General features: G+C 32.2%; 1 protein-coding gene across 1 annotated transcript; it reads left to right on the forward strand.

Moving 5' to 3' along the window:
* Positions 1-428: 428 nt before the first annotated feature.
* Positions 429-22,887, forward strand: LOC100158944 (D-2-hydroxyglutarate dehydrogenase, mitochondrial). Its single transcript, XM_008182746.3, has 7 exons — positions 429-1,049; positions 6,379-6,576; positions 10,757-10,950; positions 14,715-14,883; positions 17,574-17,860; positions 18,023-18,194; positions 22,537-22,887. Exons 1-7 carry the CDS (start codon positions 788-790, stop codon positions 22,806-22,808), a joined length of 1,554 nt encoding a protein of 517 aa, XP_008180968.1. The 5' UTR covers positions 429-787; the 3' UTR covers positions 22,809-22,887.

Raw genomic sequence — 22,887 nt, forward strand, 5'->3', positions numbered from 1 at the left:
TAATAGGTACCTACTATAATAATATACGATTTCTGTTTTTATTTCATCCATAGGTACTATATTCGGATGTTTCATTGGTTCAATAAGATAATATAATATTAATAACTAATATTTGTTACAACAGCTAAATTGAAAAGTAATAGAACTAATATTAATCTTTCTTGCATAATTTGTGTGACTAATTATTACTGTTGAAATAATTATGCATAAAAAATATCACAAATCTATTATATATTTTTCCAAATTAAAATTATCAATTTAAATCGTATATATAATGTATGCATTTAATATATTATTATCTTATAATTAAATATAGTATGTAATATACCTACTAATATGTATGCGTGGTTCTAATTGGAGTTTGTATATTGTTGTTATCTATACACCAGTTCGTTATCAGTGTACCTAACAACAACAAGTAGTACCTATACGTCAACGACGGTACAGCAGTGCGTTGCAAAGAACAGACGCCCACGGGTATATATTTACTTACTTAACTATACTCTTAGCCGATCCGCGGTATCATAATAAATACTACCTACTAATAATAATAAAAATATTTTCAACACGAATTTTCTGTACGTTAAATTCGCCGTTATCGACTATCGCGATTTATTTTATTTATTCATCTATATAGAACGACATCCTTCCATTTAGTTCCGACACTGGTTTGTACACCATCACCTATATCGTCAGCTGCAGCGGTCACGCACCATCGTCAGCATTTAAAATATAGGTATAGGTACCTACATCGGCGATTACCACATCGACATAAATCGTCTTCGTTATGTACTCGTCGAAACCCGTGACCCATGCCAGACGGATGCTTTTGTATCGGGCCCTTCAGTGCCGACGGAAGAGGTCATCGGCGGTGGCAGCGACATCGAACGTAAAGGTCGTAAACGACGTGCGCCACGTCCGGGGCGAGTACGGCTGCGTGACTGAAGCCGACGTCCGTCACTTCCGGTCGCTGCTGGGCGAACCGAACGTGCTGACCGGCGCCGAAAACGTCGGGCCGTACAACGTGGACTACATGAAACAAGCGTCGGGTAAAGACAACACTGCACTTTTTACAGTTATTATATTAATGTGCATTTAAGCCGTGTCCGTGGTTTCCGACAAAACCTCCTATGTACACGCAGAAGCAATAACGACACTATGATCAATATATACTCGCGAAATGAGCATAGTTTCAAATAATCATAGAGATTAGAGATAGATCCTTATAATGAGGTACGGACATTCTAATACACGTTTTGGCAATAATTTGAGTTTTCAAACTCTCTACGGACAGTGGTACAACTAAGAGGGGGCTTAGCTCCCCTGACTTCGATTTAGCCCCCTCCCCCAAAAAAATATTCCTTATTGATTTAGATATAACCGCTTATGGGTTATTTTTAATTAATATAGTTTTGTTAGGTGGGATGTAGCCCCCCCCAGAATTTTGACCCTAAGACTACGGAAGGTGTGCTGTGTGCAATTTGTTCATAACATTTTTATCTTTTGATAACATATTCTGATACAGCTGATACTGATATTATTTTCTTATCAATGATAATTATAATGATTTCTTATCATTATTCGATGAAACCACGAACTGATATAATAGACTGGAAACAAGCAGCTTATCAGTGCCCTCGAAAGTATGTATAAGAGGCAAATGCGGGGGGTCGCAATCATAATTGAGAGTTTACAGCGCCATCTGTATAAAACACGGACTGAGATACAAAATGTGGCACTAAATAAAACCACTGGTAGCGCTGAAAACATTCAATTATGAGTGTTGATAATAACCATAGATATATTAATAAATGGACTGCGCTTTCCTCACCCCACGTCTATCCGAATCTGAAATGTACATTGTGTGAGTGAGATAGAAACTGTTGGGGGGGGATCATAAAAGAAATAATAATTATATTTCATTCATGCCATGAAATTATTGTAATTTATAGATTATAAAACTGATAAGTAGTGATAACCACCATTGATATTTGATAAGGTCATAAATAATATCATGGAATAATTTGACTATTCAATTATTCCCCCCATGCTTGCCCCCAACAGTTTGTATCACCCTCATCAATGTCAGTTTCATGATTTCTCTCTCTAAGAGCAATCCATTTATTTATATGTCTATAATAATAACAGAGGAACCTTTTGCGGGCCGTCACCCGCCCACCTTGTCGTTTCCAGTCCATTACACCTTAGTCCGTGGATAAAACTTTAAAATTGTCCAAGGTAATGTTTTACCACAGAATTCTGTGGTTTTACCCACGAAATTCGTTTTTATCGGACTTGATAATAATAATTTGCTACGTAAGCGAAAAACTAATCACTCGAGTTTGGAAAAAAATCCTCAACAATTAAATTACTTTACGCCTATCATTATGACATTATATACCTATATAGGTACCTATTTTATATTTTCGTTTAAACTATTGAATAATTTGATTTGTTTCCATAAATATATCATACAATATTCCCCTCTGTGTGAAATAAATCGATGGTCGTTCAACAAAAATGTTTAGTGTTAACTCTAGCATTATAGTCACACTGTGAAATACACCTAATGTAGTAATGTTGATAATAACGTTTTGGAACGAGAAAAATACTCGGTCGTTTGCTGATTGTTTCCGATCGGTCAGAGTTCAAATAACTATCAACCATATAATATACCTACCTACATGGCTATTTATATACCTATACGGCTGAACAATACTATACTCTCGTGGTCGTGCAGCAGCACGTACATGATACATCTATATAGTAGTTATTGATTTTCACCACAATCCGTTTTTCTTTCAATATTCCGGCGCCGTAAATACGCACCATTTATCTTTGTGTTCTTCTCATTGTCGGGTTTTCTTTCGCACCGTTTAATTTCAAATCCCGCTGCTGAATTATTGTTTTCGTCCCACAGATGTACATATTATACATTCGCGCGCTCGTTCTGCTACGTTTTATCGCATCAAACTCGTTAATTTCTTCTATACCTACACACGACAGTACGACATGGCTAATAATTGTACATCATTTTATCTTTATTTTAGGACATGGTAGTATGGTACAGGTACACAGAAGCCCATAACAACAATTTAACTCGCCACGGCAATAATATTATGTTATTGATTTATTATTTTTAACGGTGTACTCTAAAACCAATTATTTCAAAATGATTATTCGGAGAAAATAAAAATATTTGATAAAAACATGATAATGAAAATGATTGGTTGGCTGGAAAAGTTTTAAATATAAAAATAATAATATTTTGAAAACTTAAATTGTTAACATAAAATATTCGCCTGCCTTTGTAATTCATATAAATTAGCTACATTAATAAACAATGATGCATTTGTACATTATCACAGTAAAAATTAATGAATCTAAGTAAATGTGCCATTACATTATGCCAATTTTACTATCCAAAATATTTATTCCAAATTTCTATTTTTTGCTTTTATACTGATATTATAATGGTATGTATAAAATAAAATTAATTTTACAAACTTTGTATTTAAATGGTTTTATGATATTATGTTATTTAGCTTGTATTTAAATTGTCTTAGTTATAACTTAAATTAGTTTTTAGAAAATAATAATATGTGCATAATAATAATAGGTATATAATATATATTATGTTTCGAGGTATATCAGACCTACACTGAATCACTATCAAATACCAACTAAGTCCAAACATTATATAGGTACATCCATGAAACTAACATAATAGATATTATTATATAATTCACTTTTGAAAACATATTAAATACAAAAAAAATTTCAAATAATGCCAAATCATGAAGAAAATAAGTACCTAATGTAATTTAATTTTTGAATTCGTCAATATAATGCAACGAATTTACAACGTAGTTTGTAAGCACGATAAACATTAATAAAAACATGCTAATCCTACAACTTCAGAGTACTAATTATTATAAATACACGCGCAGTGTCCATTAAAGTATATACACTTAGGTTGCACAACATTTACACGGTATATTGCATCAGTATTATAATTTATATTACAAACAACATAGGTGTTGATCACTTTAAAATTAAAAAAATATATATTTTTAATTCGAACGTAAATAATTCCTGTGTTAAAACAAATCAATTACGGGTCGAGTCATGTAGTACATGCAGCACCACATTATCATAATATACAAACGAAATTATTCCAAGTATCCAACCGCAATAAAAACTCGGTAAACGATTGTTGGGGTTATATATTATATAACTACGTGATGAAAAATCTCCCATTACGGTTGGTTTGCTGTTAATTATTGAGAACAAAGTTAATAAAAATTATATGAGTGTATAGTGTGCGTGCATCCGGTGTGTGGGTGTGTGTTTTGTGTGTAATATGCATTAAATTCCAATTAGTTTTATTCTAGGGCAAGTAATAGGGTTGATACGGAATTTCGAATTTGAAGGGTGAAACCCATCAAAAATCAGTTGAAAATAAAATTGAATTATATTCGCATAATGCTTGAAATAAAACGATGAACAAACTATTTACTTCTTGCATGTATACATCCGTAATCGTATAACTATTTATACAGCACAAACAGTTCGCCTTATACTCAGCTTACAGTCAGATTATTTTTATGTACGGCCCACGAATAATATTTTTGTGGTACAAAATAAACCCACTACCAATAAATAGTTGAAATTGCCATTTGCCAATAAAGTTTTTGTTGTCTGCTCGTAAAAATAATATCGAGAGATATTTTGTGAGGGGTAGAATATGGCTGAAGTCCTCCCACAGAAGGTAACACTTCAGTGTTTGTGTGTTTATTTGTTTATTTGTCGTTATTAGTTATCTTATAAGTATACATTTTTACTTAAATATATGAAATTCATTTAAACTCTATATACAAATCCGGATTCAATAGTTAGCTCTGACTACCCAACATGGCAATACAAATCTGAGAACCAACTATAGTGCAATTCTATCAAAAAAAAAAAAATAATAAATACCATTATGGTCGGGAACCCAACTCGGATGCAGCCTTTTCTTTTATAATGTATGGCGGGATGCTCATCGCCTATAGCCGCCATCAAATTACAACCGCGGCACAAAAGCCGGAAATTGTATGGCTATAAAACGTACGAAATTAAACGCAAGCTGCACGCACACAATATACATATTATAACATATATAGATACAACTACACAAAACTAGATTAAGTGGGGACTGGGTGGTACAATCAAGGGGCACATAGATTTCATAGGGCCTCATTCAGACATTCCAGACATTTTTGTGTGATGCTAAAATATACAAAGGACGAGCGGCTATGCGCAAACTCCATATACAGGGTGATTCCCTAATCATGCTCACACCAATTTTTAAAGTTACAGTTAGAGGCTCCGAGATGCATGCCCAAAATAATAGTCTTAACTTAAGAATGTATAATAGAACAATTCTCTCTAGTTTTAAAAATAACATTGTAAAATGGATTATTCAGAACGTATACAATTTGTTATGACTTGTACGTTTGTACGCCGTGTGGCACCCTTTAAGGACCATATTTTCAATTGTTTAGACTTGTATACTATTTAAGGAGTATGGTGATACAAGCCTATATCAAACAAATACCAACTTTTTTAGTTAAATAGATGATTTTTTTTTAAATGTTGATGTATCTAAAATCTAAATCAAAAATCCAACGAGTAGCTTCTGAGTTCTTAAAATGGATATACTAGGGCTAAAAGTCCTCAAAAATATGATATATATATATATATATATATATATGTATAATATTATAGATCTAGTGTTCATTACTATAAGGCAATTCCTATAAATTATAAAATGTTGATATATTATTAAAATGTTCAAACCATCTTAGCCCACATGGCCCATATGGCCCACTATCATTTTAAACAAATTCACTATTAACTTATAACTAAACACATGTTTTATTTTTCCACATCTAACTCGTAGTATTTGCATAGTATATAGTAATAATATAAAAAACCATTCATGATCAATTAATAATAAAATAAAATAATAAATATAATTATTATAATCAACTCAATTTCTTTATGACGTTATTTTTACTTAATATGCTATATATTTTTAGCAGTACACTTAACCGATGTTAAATTATAAATTACTCGTCCTAAATATCCTAATAATAATATCCCCTAATTTCGCTAATGGCACACATTTTAAAGAAAAAGCCGAGAGGGGCGAAGGGCCCAATACAATAGTGTCTCGCGTGTTGATGATGGATATAATATAAAATATTACATATATTTTTTATGATTGTTTTCATTACTGTTATATTAACTATATATCGTCGTTGTTGTTGTTATTATTATTATTTTCATTATTATTATTGTTATTGTGTTTGATTGATGTGTGCGTGTATACAGGCGATAGCGGACTGGTGTTAAGACCGAAAACCGCAGAAGACGTGTCGGACATACTGAAGTACTGTAACGACAGGAGCATTGCGGTGTGCCCACAGGCGGGCAACACGAGCGTGTCGAGCGGTAGCGTGGCGCTATTCGACGAGGTGGTCTTATCCACGGAGCGGATGAACAATATAATTAATTTCGATCCCGTGTCCGGTAAGTTGTAGGCGTACGTAAGAGTAAAGATTATTAAAATCATAACCGCTTCTATAAATATTATATATAGGTAATATAATAAAATAACGTCATTGTATAATATTATACGCCATACGGTGTATAATTACAACACACAAACGATAAACGCGATGGTGGTTTTCGAAAACCCTATTTTAATCATAACAATATCTAGAGAATGGGGGAAAAAATGTTATTGACGGGGACGGTGATGAGCACTCTTTATTGTATTCTCGCATGCGTGCGGGTGCGGTCCTCGGGCGCGGTCGGCGGCGCCAAAACTAGGTAGTAGCAAATAGCAATAGTGTAATACAGTATATTATAGAAGCTTTGCGGTATATAGATATATACGTTATATACTATATAGTATATACCTCTGATATAGTCGTATAGACCGCGTTGTACACGCCTATCTAAAAACATGCTCATCAGTGTTGTATTTCTGGAGAGTATATATACACTATGTTATGGGTAGTCATATAGATATAGTATATTTACTTCACACAATATCATATTATAATACCTATGTGGCTATGTATAATATATAGGTACCTACCATTATAATATCATATTATACCGTAATACGCGCATTATTTAAGGTAATATCTGTGCAGGATGATATTATATACGCTGTGGTGTAACTCCAATACTTTGGGCCGGGAAATTTTCAATGTTCTTATAAGCTCATTATGATAAGTATAATGGGATGAAATAGGTGGGAGTATACCAATTTGTTCAGTCTATTGGTCATGCAATTAATTTTTTCAATAATAACAAAGATGCAATCCTCCTCTACCGAAATTGTAGAATTATAGTTAAGTTAATTTCCACTCTCTGCCAACACACTTTTTCACAAACAAATAATAACTTAAATAATGTTAATACCTTATTTCTAGGGGACGTAATGCTAACGCAGTCCCCCCTCCGGTTTTCCATACCATGAGAAAAAAAATACCTGATTTCAAACAAACCACAAGTAAAAATAGTTTAATACAATTTTTGAATTTACTGAACTTTTTCAAACTTCAAATGATTGAAATATGTAAATAAATTGTATAAATAATAAAGGAAAATTTTTATTTACAAAAAAAAACGAATGTACAAATTGTGTACATGATACATTTTTAACCGTCACAAAATAGACAAACTAAGGGTTATATTTTTTTAGTCGGAGAAAATGTATTTTGATATTATATTTTGGCTAACTTATCGAACATTTCTAGTTTCACATGACTATAAAGTATAAACTATAGGTATAATAAAGGTTTAGGCAATAATAATAGTTACACGTGTTTAGTGTTTGTTTAATAAATAGTTAAATACCTACTCCATAATTATCAAGAAAAAAAATATCTAGGTGAGTTTTTAATTTTGACCACTGTTGTCTAACGTAAGTAAGACTTACCTATTATTTTTAAAATTAACTTAAAATGGCTATGTTATAGATTATTATAATGAACAAGGGCAATTTATCTAGTTAAGCTATTAAGTTAATTAAAGAAATAACTAAACTAGTTAATGCCACCCTTACATAATTATATACACCAAAGTATGTTGTATAATGTAGGTATATTATAGCAGTATAGCACATGTGTCGTGACGTGCATGACGTTGAAAATGCCTGTGGTTTTACGCATATATCATAGTGATGGCACGTCAGCGTGAAATTGGCACCAATCATATTTAAACTAGTTAGAAAATGTTGATAAAATAGGTATATGTAAAACATTTATGAAGAATTAATACATTTTTAGCTTAACGCAGCTGTGCTCTACATTATATATTTTGCAAATATAATTTGTCCATTTTCACTATTTAATAGATAACAATGTTTGACTAGCTTATTGTTTATGTATAGGTCCCTACATACTATAAGGTGGTTGTACAATGTACATATTATGTTGTACTACAAAATTATTCGACCATATGTGAGTATACAGCAGTTGATACTACAGGCTCTATACTAAATAAAAAAAAAACAATATATAGGTAGGTATACACCAACATATACAACGTTAACAAACAAAAATATTAATAAATAATTATTATTATTATTATATAATATAAAGGATCGTAAACTTCTAAATTAATAATGTATGATATATTTTAATTATAATATATTACGTACAGCATAGTAGATTTCAGGGAGATCTTTATATACAAATAAATTACAAAACTATTAATTTTCAGGTGGATTTACCCCCCCCCCCCCTTGTATACGTGTCTGTATATATTAAATGGTGTTTTTATGACATATGTTTTTAAAAATTAAACATAGGTAATTTGTTATAGCCTGAAGGCTAAGACATTTCAATGATTGAATACGAATTACCTAAACTTACAAGTGTGAATACGTAAATAAAATGCATGGCTATTAAAAAGCTGGCGTTCCTTTAAATAAAGAGTACCTGTACCTATACTTTTAAAGTTTTAAATGTCTTTGTAGGTCATAATTGTTTATAGATTCTATACCAGGGGCGTCATTTCAGGTTTTTTTCGGGTGTGCGAGGTTTCAAGCAGGCCATTTTGAAATTTCACCAGGCCATATTATAAAAATAGATATACAAACGTGCATTATCCTGTTTTCAATTATTTCTATACATTATGGACCATAAGACTATAAAGACTATAATCTCAAAATATTTTCTTATTCATTCCCGTATGATAAGCACACATGGCCTATCCATTCTTTATTATCTATGGTGATACCATGTTATTGCCGTTACCTTATCTATTGCTTACTGAATTAATTGATAACACGATATTTGTTTATAACCAAATAATGTAATTTAAAGTTGTAATCATGATTGACACTTGACAGTATAACAAATACCAATATTGATAAAATGTCAATATAAAATTTAAAAATTAAAATACAATTTAATTTTAATCATATTAAATAATTGTGCATTCGTGGCTCGTGCATTATTTTTAGGCTTCAGCGGGGCGCAGGCCAAGGCTTCAGCAGGGCGCAGGCCAATTGGAAGTATTTAAAAAATAAGGGGTGCTACCGCACACCCTGACCCCCCCCCAAATGACGCCCCTGTTCTATACTATATGTAAGGAACAGTACTGACATAATAAACTTAAACAAACAGAACGAAGAATTGCCTAGGTACATCGTAATATAGTTAAATACTTGCATAACAAATAAAATGAAACGAAGAATAAATTCGAGTATAATAACACGTCATGCGTATTTCATGTTTGTGTTGTCCGCACGTAAGCGTTATATCTTTTTGTGTATAGTAAGTTTAAGGAAAAGCGATCACCCCGGTATTACGGAGTACCTACCAAAACGAAATACTTAAAAACATTTGAATTACCTACAGAAATTGTCAATAGTATACTACGTAGTCGAAATTTGTTATTATTACTATATTACCTCACACGAATTAATGAATATAAACGGCGAGAATCTAAATCTTTCCAAAATCCAAAATATTATTGAATATAGTATTGTTCAAACATGTCATCATTGCACACAACACTAGGTATATTGAAGGCTATAACCAATATAATATAGGTATATTGTATAATATAACATTTACGAATCCACAAATGGCGACGTGAATTGATTCGATAGTAGAACAACATTTTGCGTGGTTTACCATCTCTCCGCGGCTCACCAAAACTTTAAATTCTAATTACAGTAACTAACTATAGTAGCTTTACCCTCGAAATATGATGTTTATATTGTATTGAAATTCTCAGAAGAATATTCTGCATCAGAATAGGAAATTCTAAATTATTATTTTTTTTTCAAAAACGTTGTTTTGTAATTACTTAAAATTGTGTAAAAAAAAAATTTATTTTCAAAAACCTTTTTGAGAAAATCGGTGTTTACCTAAAAGAATTACAATGATCATACTGTAGGTATACATGTTTAACTATATATATAGACCTAACTATAAAAAATTGTACGATTGTCATCGCGAACCCTTAGTTTTGATGCTAGCATACAATATTTAATCATACGTCAATATACAGCTGCAGACCTCCAGTTATGATTACCAAATATAATAATATATAGTCAATAGTGACAAAGAGTAACTTGTATACAGTATAATATATTACAATATATAATATATAAGCACTCATAAATACGTATACGCATGATATTATGTACGATATAATGATATTATACAATGCCGTTTTACAGGGGTGTTGGTTTGCGAGGCGGGATGCGTGCTCGAGTCGTTGATGAAGTACGTGGATGGTCACGGGTACATGATGCCGTTGGACTTGGGGTCGAAGGGCAGTTGTCAGATCGGCGGCAACGTGTCGACCAACGCCGGCGGCATACGCGTCATACGTTACGGCACGCTGCAGGGGTGCGTCTTGGGCCTAGAAGCCGTAAGTCGATAAATAGAAAAACAAAAGGGTGGTAGGGTATAGCCGCACAAATCGCCGCCATTGCAATTCCGCGACAGGATCAAGCCATGGGGCTGCGTATGGCACGCGTATATATATCGTCCCCGATCGACGGTTCGTTAGGTCCTGTGCTCGATGTGTGTGTGTTTTACTCGCCACCCCCTCACCGTCAATATACCGTATGGTTTTATTCGATTGATGGGATCATAATATATATATATATATACACACATGTGTGCCTGTGCGACCCCCGAGAGGGTTTTGTGTGTGCATCCGACCGGAAAACCCTGTGGGGCTCGTGCACTCACACACGCCGCTGCGATATATACGTATTTATGTGCGCGTGTGTACTTATTACTTCGCCGCGTGTAGATATTATGTGTGCATAGAGTAAAGCTGGCGACGATGATGATCACGGTGACATGGTGACGGTGTATATAGTGCGATGGTTGTGTGTGACTGAAAACTGCGACGATATAGGTCCGAATAAATTTCGTTGCACGGACGCATGCGGTGGACTGCACTATGTACTGAGTCGTTTGAGTTTTTTCGCACTATTATGATGGAATGAAAAAAATAAACGTGACGACAATTATGATACCGCAACTGTTACTTATGATAATACACGGGTATAAGTGGTATAACAGTATTGAGTAATAATAATGATCAATAAAAGACGTTGTGCGATAAATAATACCTAATGTGCGCAGACTGCAGAGGCGCTGCGAGTCATGTTGCAAACTTACTGCCCATTCCGCGTGCGTTGTGCGTACAACAAGTATTTTTCACGGTCGATTTGTCGTAATAAGTACTAACAGTATAATAATATTATAATCGTTTTATATCCACGCGTGTGTATACGTGGGTACGTATAAGTGCGGCCCCTTACATTCTCGATACGCAAGCTATAAACTCGAATAGGTACCTATAATATAGGTATATAATAATAAAATATGTTTTCGTAATCCGTTATAAGATTATACCCATCGGCTATATTATATATTATTATCATAATACTACCGGACTGAGAACCAATGAACGATGGCATCTGCTGTTGTTTTCCGCGACTGTCGTTCACAAATATCGCACTCGCAAATGGTTTATATTCTATATAGTTGTGCCGCGGTGGGCGGCCTTCGGAGGGGTTTTCGTTGATAATTTTGTACGCTATCCAAAGGCTTTTTAGTGTTTATTTTTTACATGCGTTTTCCGAGTTTTGGTTAACAAAACACTCACGTGCGTATTATTGCTATTATTATACGCCTAATGTATTCTAAAACCGAAACGGACAGAACTGAACTGCTCAAATAATAACGTTAGAAAATGTAAACACGCAAAACGAAAAATAATGTGTATCATTAAAAGTTGAAACACAAAACGGAAAATTACTATACGTAGACCTGTTTGTTTATTTAATACACCACACCGCCGCGTCCAGCACTTTTGCTAAGTGAGCGAGTGAGCGGGTGAGAAGGGCAGCCCCTTCGACTTTGCATCGATATAGCTGATTACAATCATTTTGTTTTCGGGCGATAATATTATACACTATGGGTCGACAGAAGTTAAATATACACCTATATATACATTTGTATTTGTATAAACCACCGTAGCTGTATGTATTAACATTTAACACTGACGAAGCCTCGCAAAACGCGATCACGTGACACGAAGGTTTCTATAGCACGGTAGTCCACCTAATCGACGTGTAAAAAATAATAAATTTAAAACAATAGTGGTTAGTGCCCTTTACGCCTAAATAAACGCGACGGATCGATTGAAATAATTACCGTCAATAGTACTATTCGTCGTTGTATTAAAAACAAAAGGTATACGTATAATCAATTATTTTTCTAAATTATGACAACTGCTACGTGTAATTTTACTGGAAAGCCCATTGTCCAAAGTATCCATCAGTTTTCTTTGTACTCCTATCAGTGTAAACGAATCACACTTTAATGCGATATTGCAGCAGCTCTGTAAATACTACTGAATAGGTACCAACTACCACGATTTAAGATAGCTTATGGTTGCCCAATGCCCAACGATCCGTTATAAAAGTGCTATATGTTAATATGATCGACAATATGAATCCGAAAGTCACGTGATCTGGCAACTTTTTTTGTCTACAGCGCTATCGGTGGCAAAGTTAAATTTGTTAAAATGTTATTTAAATAGTAATAATAATTGTTGTTTACTTATTTATTTACATTTAATATTTGATAATTAGTGTACAGACTTTGATAAGACATGACACGTAAAAAAAATTTTCCGCTAGTAGTGAAATCTGCATTGATTTCCCATGCCATCTTATCTTAACTCGTTGGGCAACCATACTAGGGGTGGGAAAAATACTCTTAAAATTGTATTTAAATACTAAATATTATCATCAAATATAAATACAAGATATAAAATACAATAGATTTCAATAAGTGAATACAAAATACAAAATATATTTATTGTCTAACCCAAATTTTAAATGTTTTCCTTATAGATAATATATTGTAATCCATTAAATATTATATTTTTTGTAACAACCAATGGCCAGCCTTCTACATGTACAAAATGTGAACGGTTGTTGGTGGTTAAATTATAAATAAGCACATAGGTACCTACTATAATTGGCGGGAAACGGATTGTAATGTTTTTATTATCCTCTCTCTGTGTTTTCCGTTGCGTCAAAAACAAATAAAAAAACAACGGTGGAAAAACGCAACATAATAAACTACGCCGTGACGGCGGTGGTGGTGGTGGCAAAATGAGTTTGAACGGTCGAAAACGCGGCTTTGGGGCCCTAAACTTTCCCTTAATTACGTGTGTTTTCATTGGCACCGAAATCGGAATTGGTATGCACAGTGCGTATACGGTTTCCACGGAATGCCACAGCCTCCTCTTTCCCCCTCGTCCACTCTACCCCGTCGGAACCCAAACGACATCAGTTCCCTCTCGACCCCCACTTTTGTAATTGCGTATGTCTGCCACCGTCGCCGGTGATTTAGCAATCGGCCCGACGCTCAATTAAGTGGGTTCGGTTTTTTCTTTTAGCTTTACTTTTTCTTTTTTTTTAATCAAATCAGTGTTTCATGTTGTTCTTTTCCTTTTTTTTATCGCCCAGACATCCACTGAAACTCTCGAGGCTCACTATAATATACCCACGACGCCAACCCTCTTTTTATTTATTAAAGCCATTTATTTTTTTCCCTTTTTATTTTTACTAAATTTGACTGGAAGGCTGTGAACGAGTTTTTTTTTAATTAGACGCAATCTCGGTTCATATTATATAGTTATATAATATGTTGTACTGCATTATATTATATACATTATACGCACCGTAATTATTATAATAAAATATTAATATTCTTTGAGGTGAGACGAACATTTTTACACATTTATACTAGGTGTACTGCGGGAAAATGAGTGTTGTAAGTCCGTAACGAGTGTATACGATGGGAGAAACAAATATTTTATTATTGACGCCACTTAACAATGCCTTTATTATAATAATATAGTTTAGGTGTTTACTATTTAATAATACGTGTTTCGCTGTATAGTATATAAATGGATAATAGCACTGTCATTATTGCGTTATACTGATAATACCTATTTAATAATGATTATCTACCTATCATTTATTAGATGTTATTTATTTTCTTATCCCAAACATCCATCTTGATATTACTATTTCTACCAAATAAAAATTATTGATATTTATTTAAAAAACAAGAAGATAATCTTATTTAATTGTATAGGTTACCGCAGATGGTACGATTTTAGACTGTTTAAATACATTGCGAAAAGACAACACGGGATACCATTTGAAGCATTTATTCATTGGTTCAGAAGGCACGTTGGGCATTGTCACCAAAGTGGCGATATTGTGCCCAAATCTCCCGAAGCACGTAAACGTAGCATTTATCGGTAAGAAACCATAATTTGTATCTCATAACTTTATATTATTTTAAATCATCAATAATTGTCTAAAGTCTAATCTGATGTAAAATTATCATAAAACTAACAAACGGGAGGGGAGAGTAAGTAACCGCTTTGTTGTACAGTAAGAGTCGAGTGTTTTAAGTGCATCGACATTGAGAAATGAGTACCTAGGCACTGAAAACGATGTGTTAAATTTGAATTCAATGATAAATTAATCTATAATTGTATACGAAGAAAAACGATCACAAACGGAGAGATTCTAACTTTTTGGTTACCATGGTTACCTGCAAAGAACAAACTAGAAACCATTTTCAACCAGAAACCACCCCCAAACTCCAAAGTTTGAAAATCTAAGCATATTTACTGCCCCAAAGGGTGATGACGGACAAAAAAAACACACTTCGCTGTAAAATCAATACCGTTCAGAACCACGGCCGGGCATCCAAACTGTAAATAATACTTTTTTAAAAATGCTGCATCAAATTTTGACTAGCCTAAGCAACAAATAATTTAATTAACAATGATGTTTTGATAAAATGATTTTTTTAAACATATTCCTCGTGGCCAATAGCAATAACCCAAAGAATGTCATCAATTCTTAGGTATTTTCCCTAAAATTAAACGATACTAATTCCACTTAGTGCTTACTTAAGAAAAACAATTAATGAAAGCATTTGTGTACTTTGTTCAAAATATGGTCACAGAGATTATGCGTGTGGCAGACTGCAATGTTACGATGATGGTCGGGTTGATGATACTATGATTCATATATAGGTATAGTAGGATGAGTGTGAAAAGTGTTTGTTTGTTATTTAAATTATGACTGGCAAATTAAAACAATGTGACACTGCGTTCTCACATTAAATTTAATATTTATTTTATTAATTTTACGAAAAGCATCAAACATACTTTATGAAAATATATAAAATTAAAATCATCTATTTTTAAAATAAAGTTCAGGTTTTAAAAATATATTATATTGAAATAATTAGCTAAATTTAGTTATTACAATCATTATCGTCACTGAGAACTATATACATTTGCTATTGTACATATGTTTTTTGTCACCTTAAACATTTTTTTTCCTTGTTACATATAATATTAAAAATAGGAAACAATGTAGGTACAATTTTATAAATAATAATTATTATTATTTCATATTACCTATGGTATATGTATAACTACTATAACCTTCAAAATAACTTAATAAGACGTAGGTACAAATTATAAAAACAAATATCAATATTAATAGTACCTATAGGTAGTTATTAATATATAAATGCTTTGAAAATAATTTTTTAGTAAAGAAGTCCATCGCGGAAGTCGGCTAGCTGTTTCCTGTTCTTAAGGGTCTTTTGTATGTATACGTCCCCGGTTAAAACTATTTTATAAAATATATTATATTACATTTTTACATGTATATAATATCTAATAACATACAGGTTGCTTCACAAAAATTCTCGAATTTAAAAACTAATATACTCAATACTCATACCCTAATTTCAAATGTAATGTATTTTAAAACACATAACGGTCCTAATCAATGTATTTTAATCCATGGATTGAAATGCATTGAATACTATATTTATTGTAACAACCAATGGTCTGATGCCAAATCAATTCAATGACCCACCATGTAAATTACACAAAATGTGAGTGGTAATTTGTGGTTAAATTATAAACGAACCCATAGGTACCTACTATATAATTGACAGGAATCGGACTGTAATGTTTTTCTTTAATCATGATATTTTCCCGGGGAAGTATAATGAGAAAACGGAAAAACATCCTGTAATTATTTTATACACCTATATTCTACCCAACAGTTACGTTATACGTTAGTGTATAAAGGTACATTTCGCATCATTTTTATTTTTATCCATACGAGCAAAACGTCTGTAAGATTACACGCAACAAACTCATAATAATTTACCACCGCCTATACCACTGTTTAATGGTGACAATTATCTACATTAAGTAATTTTTTCGTACATAGTGTCATATTATAGGTACTGTCACACAAAATTTATATACGTACTGTCATCACTGTTCAAATTGTAGGCACAGTCGTGCATCTTTATGAATTCCAGCCGGGAACGCATTTACTATAAATAATTTTTTCCATTTTAGATTCTGAGCGGAACGAGGAAGCTATTGTTTTTACAATGGTGTTTATTTTTTATTTTTTATTTTTATATCCTGTATACAAAATTTCTTCCAGAAGGAGTGTTTCGATTTCAACATATAGTACCTTATCTTTTAGCAAATTGGATCAAGATGGTACTTTAGAGAGGTAATTTTTCGATTTTCTCAATAGTTATTTAATGCCACGGGAAAAACCACCGGAAAATTACGAAAAAAACGCTAAAAATGGGATTTTAATTTCTAACGCTTTGTTTATCATCATAGAAACGAATAAAAAATTATAATATTTTAATATTAATTCAACTTACATGATAAAATAAATAATAACAAAATATAAAATATCCAGACTGACAAACCGTCTCCGCTCAGAATCGTTTTTCTTATACAATGATATTATATCATTGAATTCAAGTCTAATACAACCATTAAACAATGACCCACTTGTAATATACTGTACAGCAGAGCGACATCCACTTACCTGCTTTTTATATAGTAAATCTTTAATTTGATGTTATTTTTTTTATAAACAGGATTGGACAGTTACGATAAAGTTCTCAAATTGTTTTCCATTGCTCGTGCCGAGTTCGGAGAAACCCTATCGTCATTCGAACTACTGGACAACACGGCTGTGACGTACGTGGAAAGTAAACTTCATCTCTCGTGTCCGATCACCAATGTCCATCCGTTCTATGTACTCATCGAACTCGCTTCAAGTCAACCGAATGTCGGCCAACACATGGAAAATGTCCTAGAAAAAGCTCTCGGTGACTCGGTGATCTCCGATGCGACAACGACCGATCAGATGTCCAGCATACAAGTAACTATTTATTTTTTACATATAACTTATATGGGCTATTACAGACCACTCAAATAATATAGTTTTATTTACCTTATCATGAATATAATATATAATATTTTTAGTTCGGTTGTGATTAAATGAAAATGGTATAGAAACATAATTTATTATTTTAATTTTCAGAAAATATGGAAAGTTCGTGAAACAGTAATTGAAGCATTATTAAAGTTAGGCTACGTGTACAGCTTCGATATATCGTTACCTCTGAACCGATTTTATGAAATTGTTGAGCTAACCCGGGAAAAACTTAAAGACGTTGCAGATGTCAAAACCGTTTGTGGATTTGGTCACATAGGTGAGTTAAAAAAATTAATAGAAATAATTAATATAGACAACAAATTATTATATCTATTATTAGATTATTTATTATTATTATTATTATCATCATTATGGCTGAAGTCCATGAACAAGTCAATATAAGCAATATAACTGAAATCAAAACACACTGAGGTAGAATTTCATAAAACACAATCATTAGGTACCTACCTAAATAGTAAATGCCCATTAAATTGTAATATATTTGAAGTAACAATAAATAATATGATATTGATAATAGATAATTTGAAAAAACATAAAACACTATTAGAGTGTTTATATATTGTTATTTTCTATAGAATCTAAGGCTTAGATTAAGTACATTAGCAGTAAATCGACATATTTTTATTCTGATAAAAATTGTGCATAACGTGATTTATTGTAATTATTCATTATTGTATCTATGTTTATTGTTTATTGACCATACATTATTTTTAGCTATTTTAGTAAGCAATATCTTATTAAGCTATTATAAAGCTATTTTAATTTTATAACATTCTATTTCAATATCACCACAATTTACAACTGAATATTTAATTAACTATTTAAATATTTTTATTTTTATGATGATTATTAATGTCGAAATATATTATTTTTATATAGCGTTTATGAACTTTTACAACACAACTTATTTAAAATCAAATGTAAGGAAATATTCAAATATGGAACTATTGATATGGAAATACTTAAAACTTATTTGTAGCTATTTAATTCATTACATAAAGTTAATTCTATCATATAGTGATTAGTATATAAGTATATATTATATACTTAGGGTCTCTGTACATATTATATTTAATGCAGCAGGGTAAGTTAAAGGGGGGGGGGCACTAAGTCTAAGTTAGAATTTTTTTAATACAGAAATTATTATTCTTTAGCCATAATTCTTATAAATTATAAGTAAAATACTAAAATTCTAGCGCTGTCATTGAAAAATGTAATTAAATTGGATATATGTTTTTTTGGATTATTCGTTTTTTTTGTTTTATTACTTAGGTATATATAATATATAATATATATATATATATCTGGGTAATTAAGGACGAACAAAACTATTAAATAAGTAATTGATTATAATAAATTGATTTAATTCTACCGCATGTGGACAAGTACATAGGTCATAACTTCTTAGTGAAAATCAAGTTTTGAAGAATACGATCTACACAAACAAATTGGTAGTTAGGTTGTAGGTTCTAGTTTATACAAAATAATTTATTTATGAATGACTCCTTAAAACATTTTTTTTATGTCCCTGATAATACTGGGCGCCGTGGATTTTATGTAGGTATGCTACATGTGTGTAGTGTGTACCCTTGAAACTAATAATTATAGGCTATTGTACCTTTATAATATATTATATAAATCAAAAATTCTAAGCAATATAATAGTGGGAAATAAAACGATATAATGAATATATTGACATAGATGTATTGATTTATATTCTATAGGTATACCTACCATATTACCATTTACCGCCATGTTAAAAGTTACGGTTTTCAATGTTTATATTATAATACAACCACTGCACAATCGGTCACAAAAATTGACGTTAGTCATGATATTTTCCGGTTTTTGGTGAACAAATGGAACCGCACGTGGATGATAAACCAACAGTGCGTGTAAACTATACTGAAACTAGGTTAGTCATATATTTGACTTGGATCTTACGATGGCAATTCTAAAACCCTGTATAACAATACCCACCGAGTTTACGTGAGCTTTCACGTCATAGGTACCTCCCCAACTCCACCCCATGAAATTGCAGTAATACGGACAAATGTCAACGGGGTCACCGACTGAAGCTTAAACAGATAAACTTGTTTAATTTCATCCACCCAAACAACATAATATATATATAATGAATTATAAGTCAACCACACTACGTAGTATGTACACCAGACTTTCACGGGCGTGAATTATTTAATGTTTGTTTTTTCCTGAGAACAGACAATTTTTGGTCTTGGATAGTTGGATGAACAACTATTAAGGGCCTGTAGATTACAAAAAGTAAAAGTCATAAATATATAGTACTTCAGAGGATAGGATACTTCTAAGGAGCTTTACAACGTTAAACAATTATTTGCCTTAATAATAAATTATATTTTTTTTAATTATCAATAATCATCGAGAATTTAAGTTACAAAACATGTCGGTCCATGGTACCATCCAACTTCAGCACTGTTGTTTTATTTCGTCCCGGAAGTTCACCGGTACATATATACTGTAGTATACATAACAATATTACATGACATAATATGATTGGAGTAGGTTATTTAAACATCTAATTATTTAAAATTGTTTGTTATATATTCTTGGTATAGCTTCAACAACTTGGGCTATTATAGCTTACACAATATTAAATATATTATTGCTATAATAACTTTGCTATAACAGAGTAAATATATGGTTGAATACAATGGTTTTCCTAGATTATGTTGTACATATAATATGTTTGAAAAATAAGATTGTTGTTTTGATGTTGTCTCTGATGGCTGAAGACTTCAAAGAGGTTGTCAGAAATTCCTAGGATTTTCTAGTTCCCATATGGTTTCAACCGTATACAAAAAGGTACCCGACTGTAATAGGTTCTCCACCAGTTTAACACAGTATTGGCTCTTCTCTGCACTTTAGATGACTATGGGATAGTTTTGAGTGATCTATACGTAGTCTGTTTATAATTCATTCATCTTTACGATTGAATGAATAAGTCTTAGGCCAGTATGTGGTAGTATTTTTGATTTCTCTGAGTTTTTATTTGATGTACACCGCCATTTGGATTTCCATAAATTGGTAGGTACAATACACTATGGATGTAAATAAGTGAGAAGACTATACTAGATTTCTCGAGCTACTTTGTCAGCTTTCTCATTGTCGTTAATACCACAATTGTCTGGTGTCCATATTAGCCGTATGCTCTTGTTAGCTTTTGCAATGATGTTACTTATATTAATTTCTAGGGTGCTCGAGTGCAAGTTATACTTAAGATTATTAAGAGAACTGAGCTAATCTGTACAAATTTTAACAGTAGAATCAGGCAATTGAATGGCAACGTGGATTCCCTCCATGAGTGCAATGTATTCCACTGCATAAATAATATTATGGTCTAACATTTTTTTTTAACGTTGGAAAACAAAAAATAATTTTAAATGTCTACAACAATTCTGAATATAACATACAATTTCTTTTTATTGCCTAAACTGTATTTTACATCAACAAGTAACAACTATTTAAACCAAACATAATTATTTATGAAAAATTATTTCGTATGATTAGTTTTTTTTACTCAAATACCTAAATGAGTTTTGGTATTAAGTTAGTTATTGCTGAAACAACAAATTATCTAACAATTATTATTTGTTTTCACTAATTAACAACAGTCCATAGCGTCTTTTGTTATCACTTATCAACAATATTTTCATATTTTCGTTTATTAAATGAACATTATTTACTACTTTATGTTAAATAATTGAGAATTTGTTATAATAAAGGTTTTACATGAAAGCTATTATGTAGGAGATAATATGTATTGATAAAAAGTTTTGATTGAGCAATCGGTATTAGGTAGGTTCTGTTATATTATAATGTTTATCACTGCAAATAATAAACTTTTGAAATTAAACGTGTACTTAATCAGTTTAAAAAATAAAAACCCGCCAAATCCGAAGTAAGAGATAATAAATGATAAGTTTTGAAAAAGATTAATTTTAATTTATTTTTAGCAGGAGAATAAGTCTTGGAATTTTATTTCAAGACAAAGTTAAGAAAATGATATGTTATCATGAAACTTAAAATCTTAATATTAATAAATTTTTTTTAGTACGTACATTATCAGTTTTTGAAATGGCTACTTGACACTCGTGTGCACCATAGGCCGACCGCAGCCCGCCATTTTTTCTCATCATGTATAATATAGTTATATTATAATCGTCTCCGTCGGCGAGACAGAGGTGCGTAATTTAATATTCTTATCGACTTTTCAGTAATTATTCGCCAATCCGGCGTGACCGCGGTGTATCACAATGTATATAATTTATTTATATCATACCTACATCTATATATTATTATAATAACACGGTACGCCCTCAGGCCGCGGTTACGCATATACCTACGCATATACCTATGCATATACCTACGCCCATCAGCGGTCAGTTACCTATATACCTACCTTCAGAAGAAATCGGTAATGGCAAAAATACAGAAAGGGAATGTAAATATGTTTATTTTAAACATTTTTACTAAATTAATAAAAACAATCTTTTTAAATATTGTATTCCCAGACACATATCATATGCCTCTTGTTCATTGTGTGTGTCGTCTTACAGGTGACGGTAATTTGCATCTAAACGTGGTAACATCACAAAGAAATGAAGAACTGGCTCGCATGATCGAGCCGTTCATTTACAAGTGGACGTCCAAGTGCCGCGGAAGTGTCAGCGCCGAGCACGGGATCGGTTTGGCAAAAACGCAATTCCTGGAGCAAACGAAGAGTAAGTCGGCCATCGACCTTATGCGGAGTCTGAAAAATTCCATGGACCCAAAGTGTATACTGAACCCTTACAAAGTGATCCCGGCCGTGGCGGCCAGCGATCAGTAATCCGGGATTTGAAAAAAAACCAATATTTATAATATAGCTTATACGTCGAATGTGGTAATAAACTTTGGTACGTACCTTA

Source organism: Acyrthosiphon pisum, chromosome A1 (genome assembly GCF_005508785.2).
Source record: "Acyrthosiphon pisum isolate AL4f chromosome A1, pea_aphid_22Mar2018_4r6ur, whole genome shotgun sequence".
NCBI lineage: Eukaryota > Metazoa > Arthropoda > Insecta > Hemiptera > Aphididae > Acyrthosiphon > Acyrthosiphon pisum.

Coding starts and splice junctions, on each gene's coding strand:
- LOC100158944 (XM_008182746.3), top strand. CDS start 788: ATGTACTCGTCGAAACCCGTGACCCATGCCAGACGGATGCTTTTGTAT. Junction 17,861..18,022: donor ATCAGATGTCCAGCATACAA/GTAACTATTTAT, acceptor TTTAATTTTCAG/AAAATATGGAAAGTTCGTGA. Junction 18,195..22,536: donor TTGTGGATTTGGTCACATAG/GTGAGTTAAAAA, acceptor GTCGTCTTACAG/GTGACGGTAATTTGCATCTA.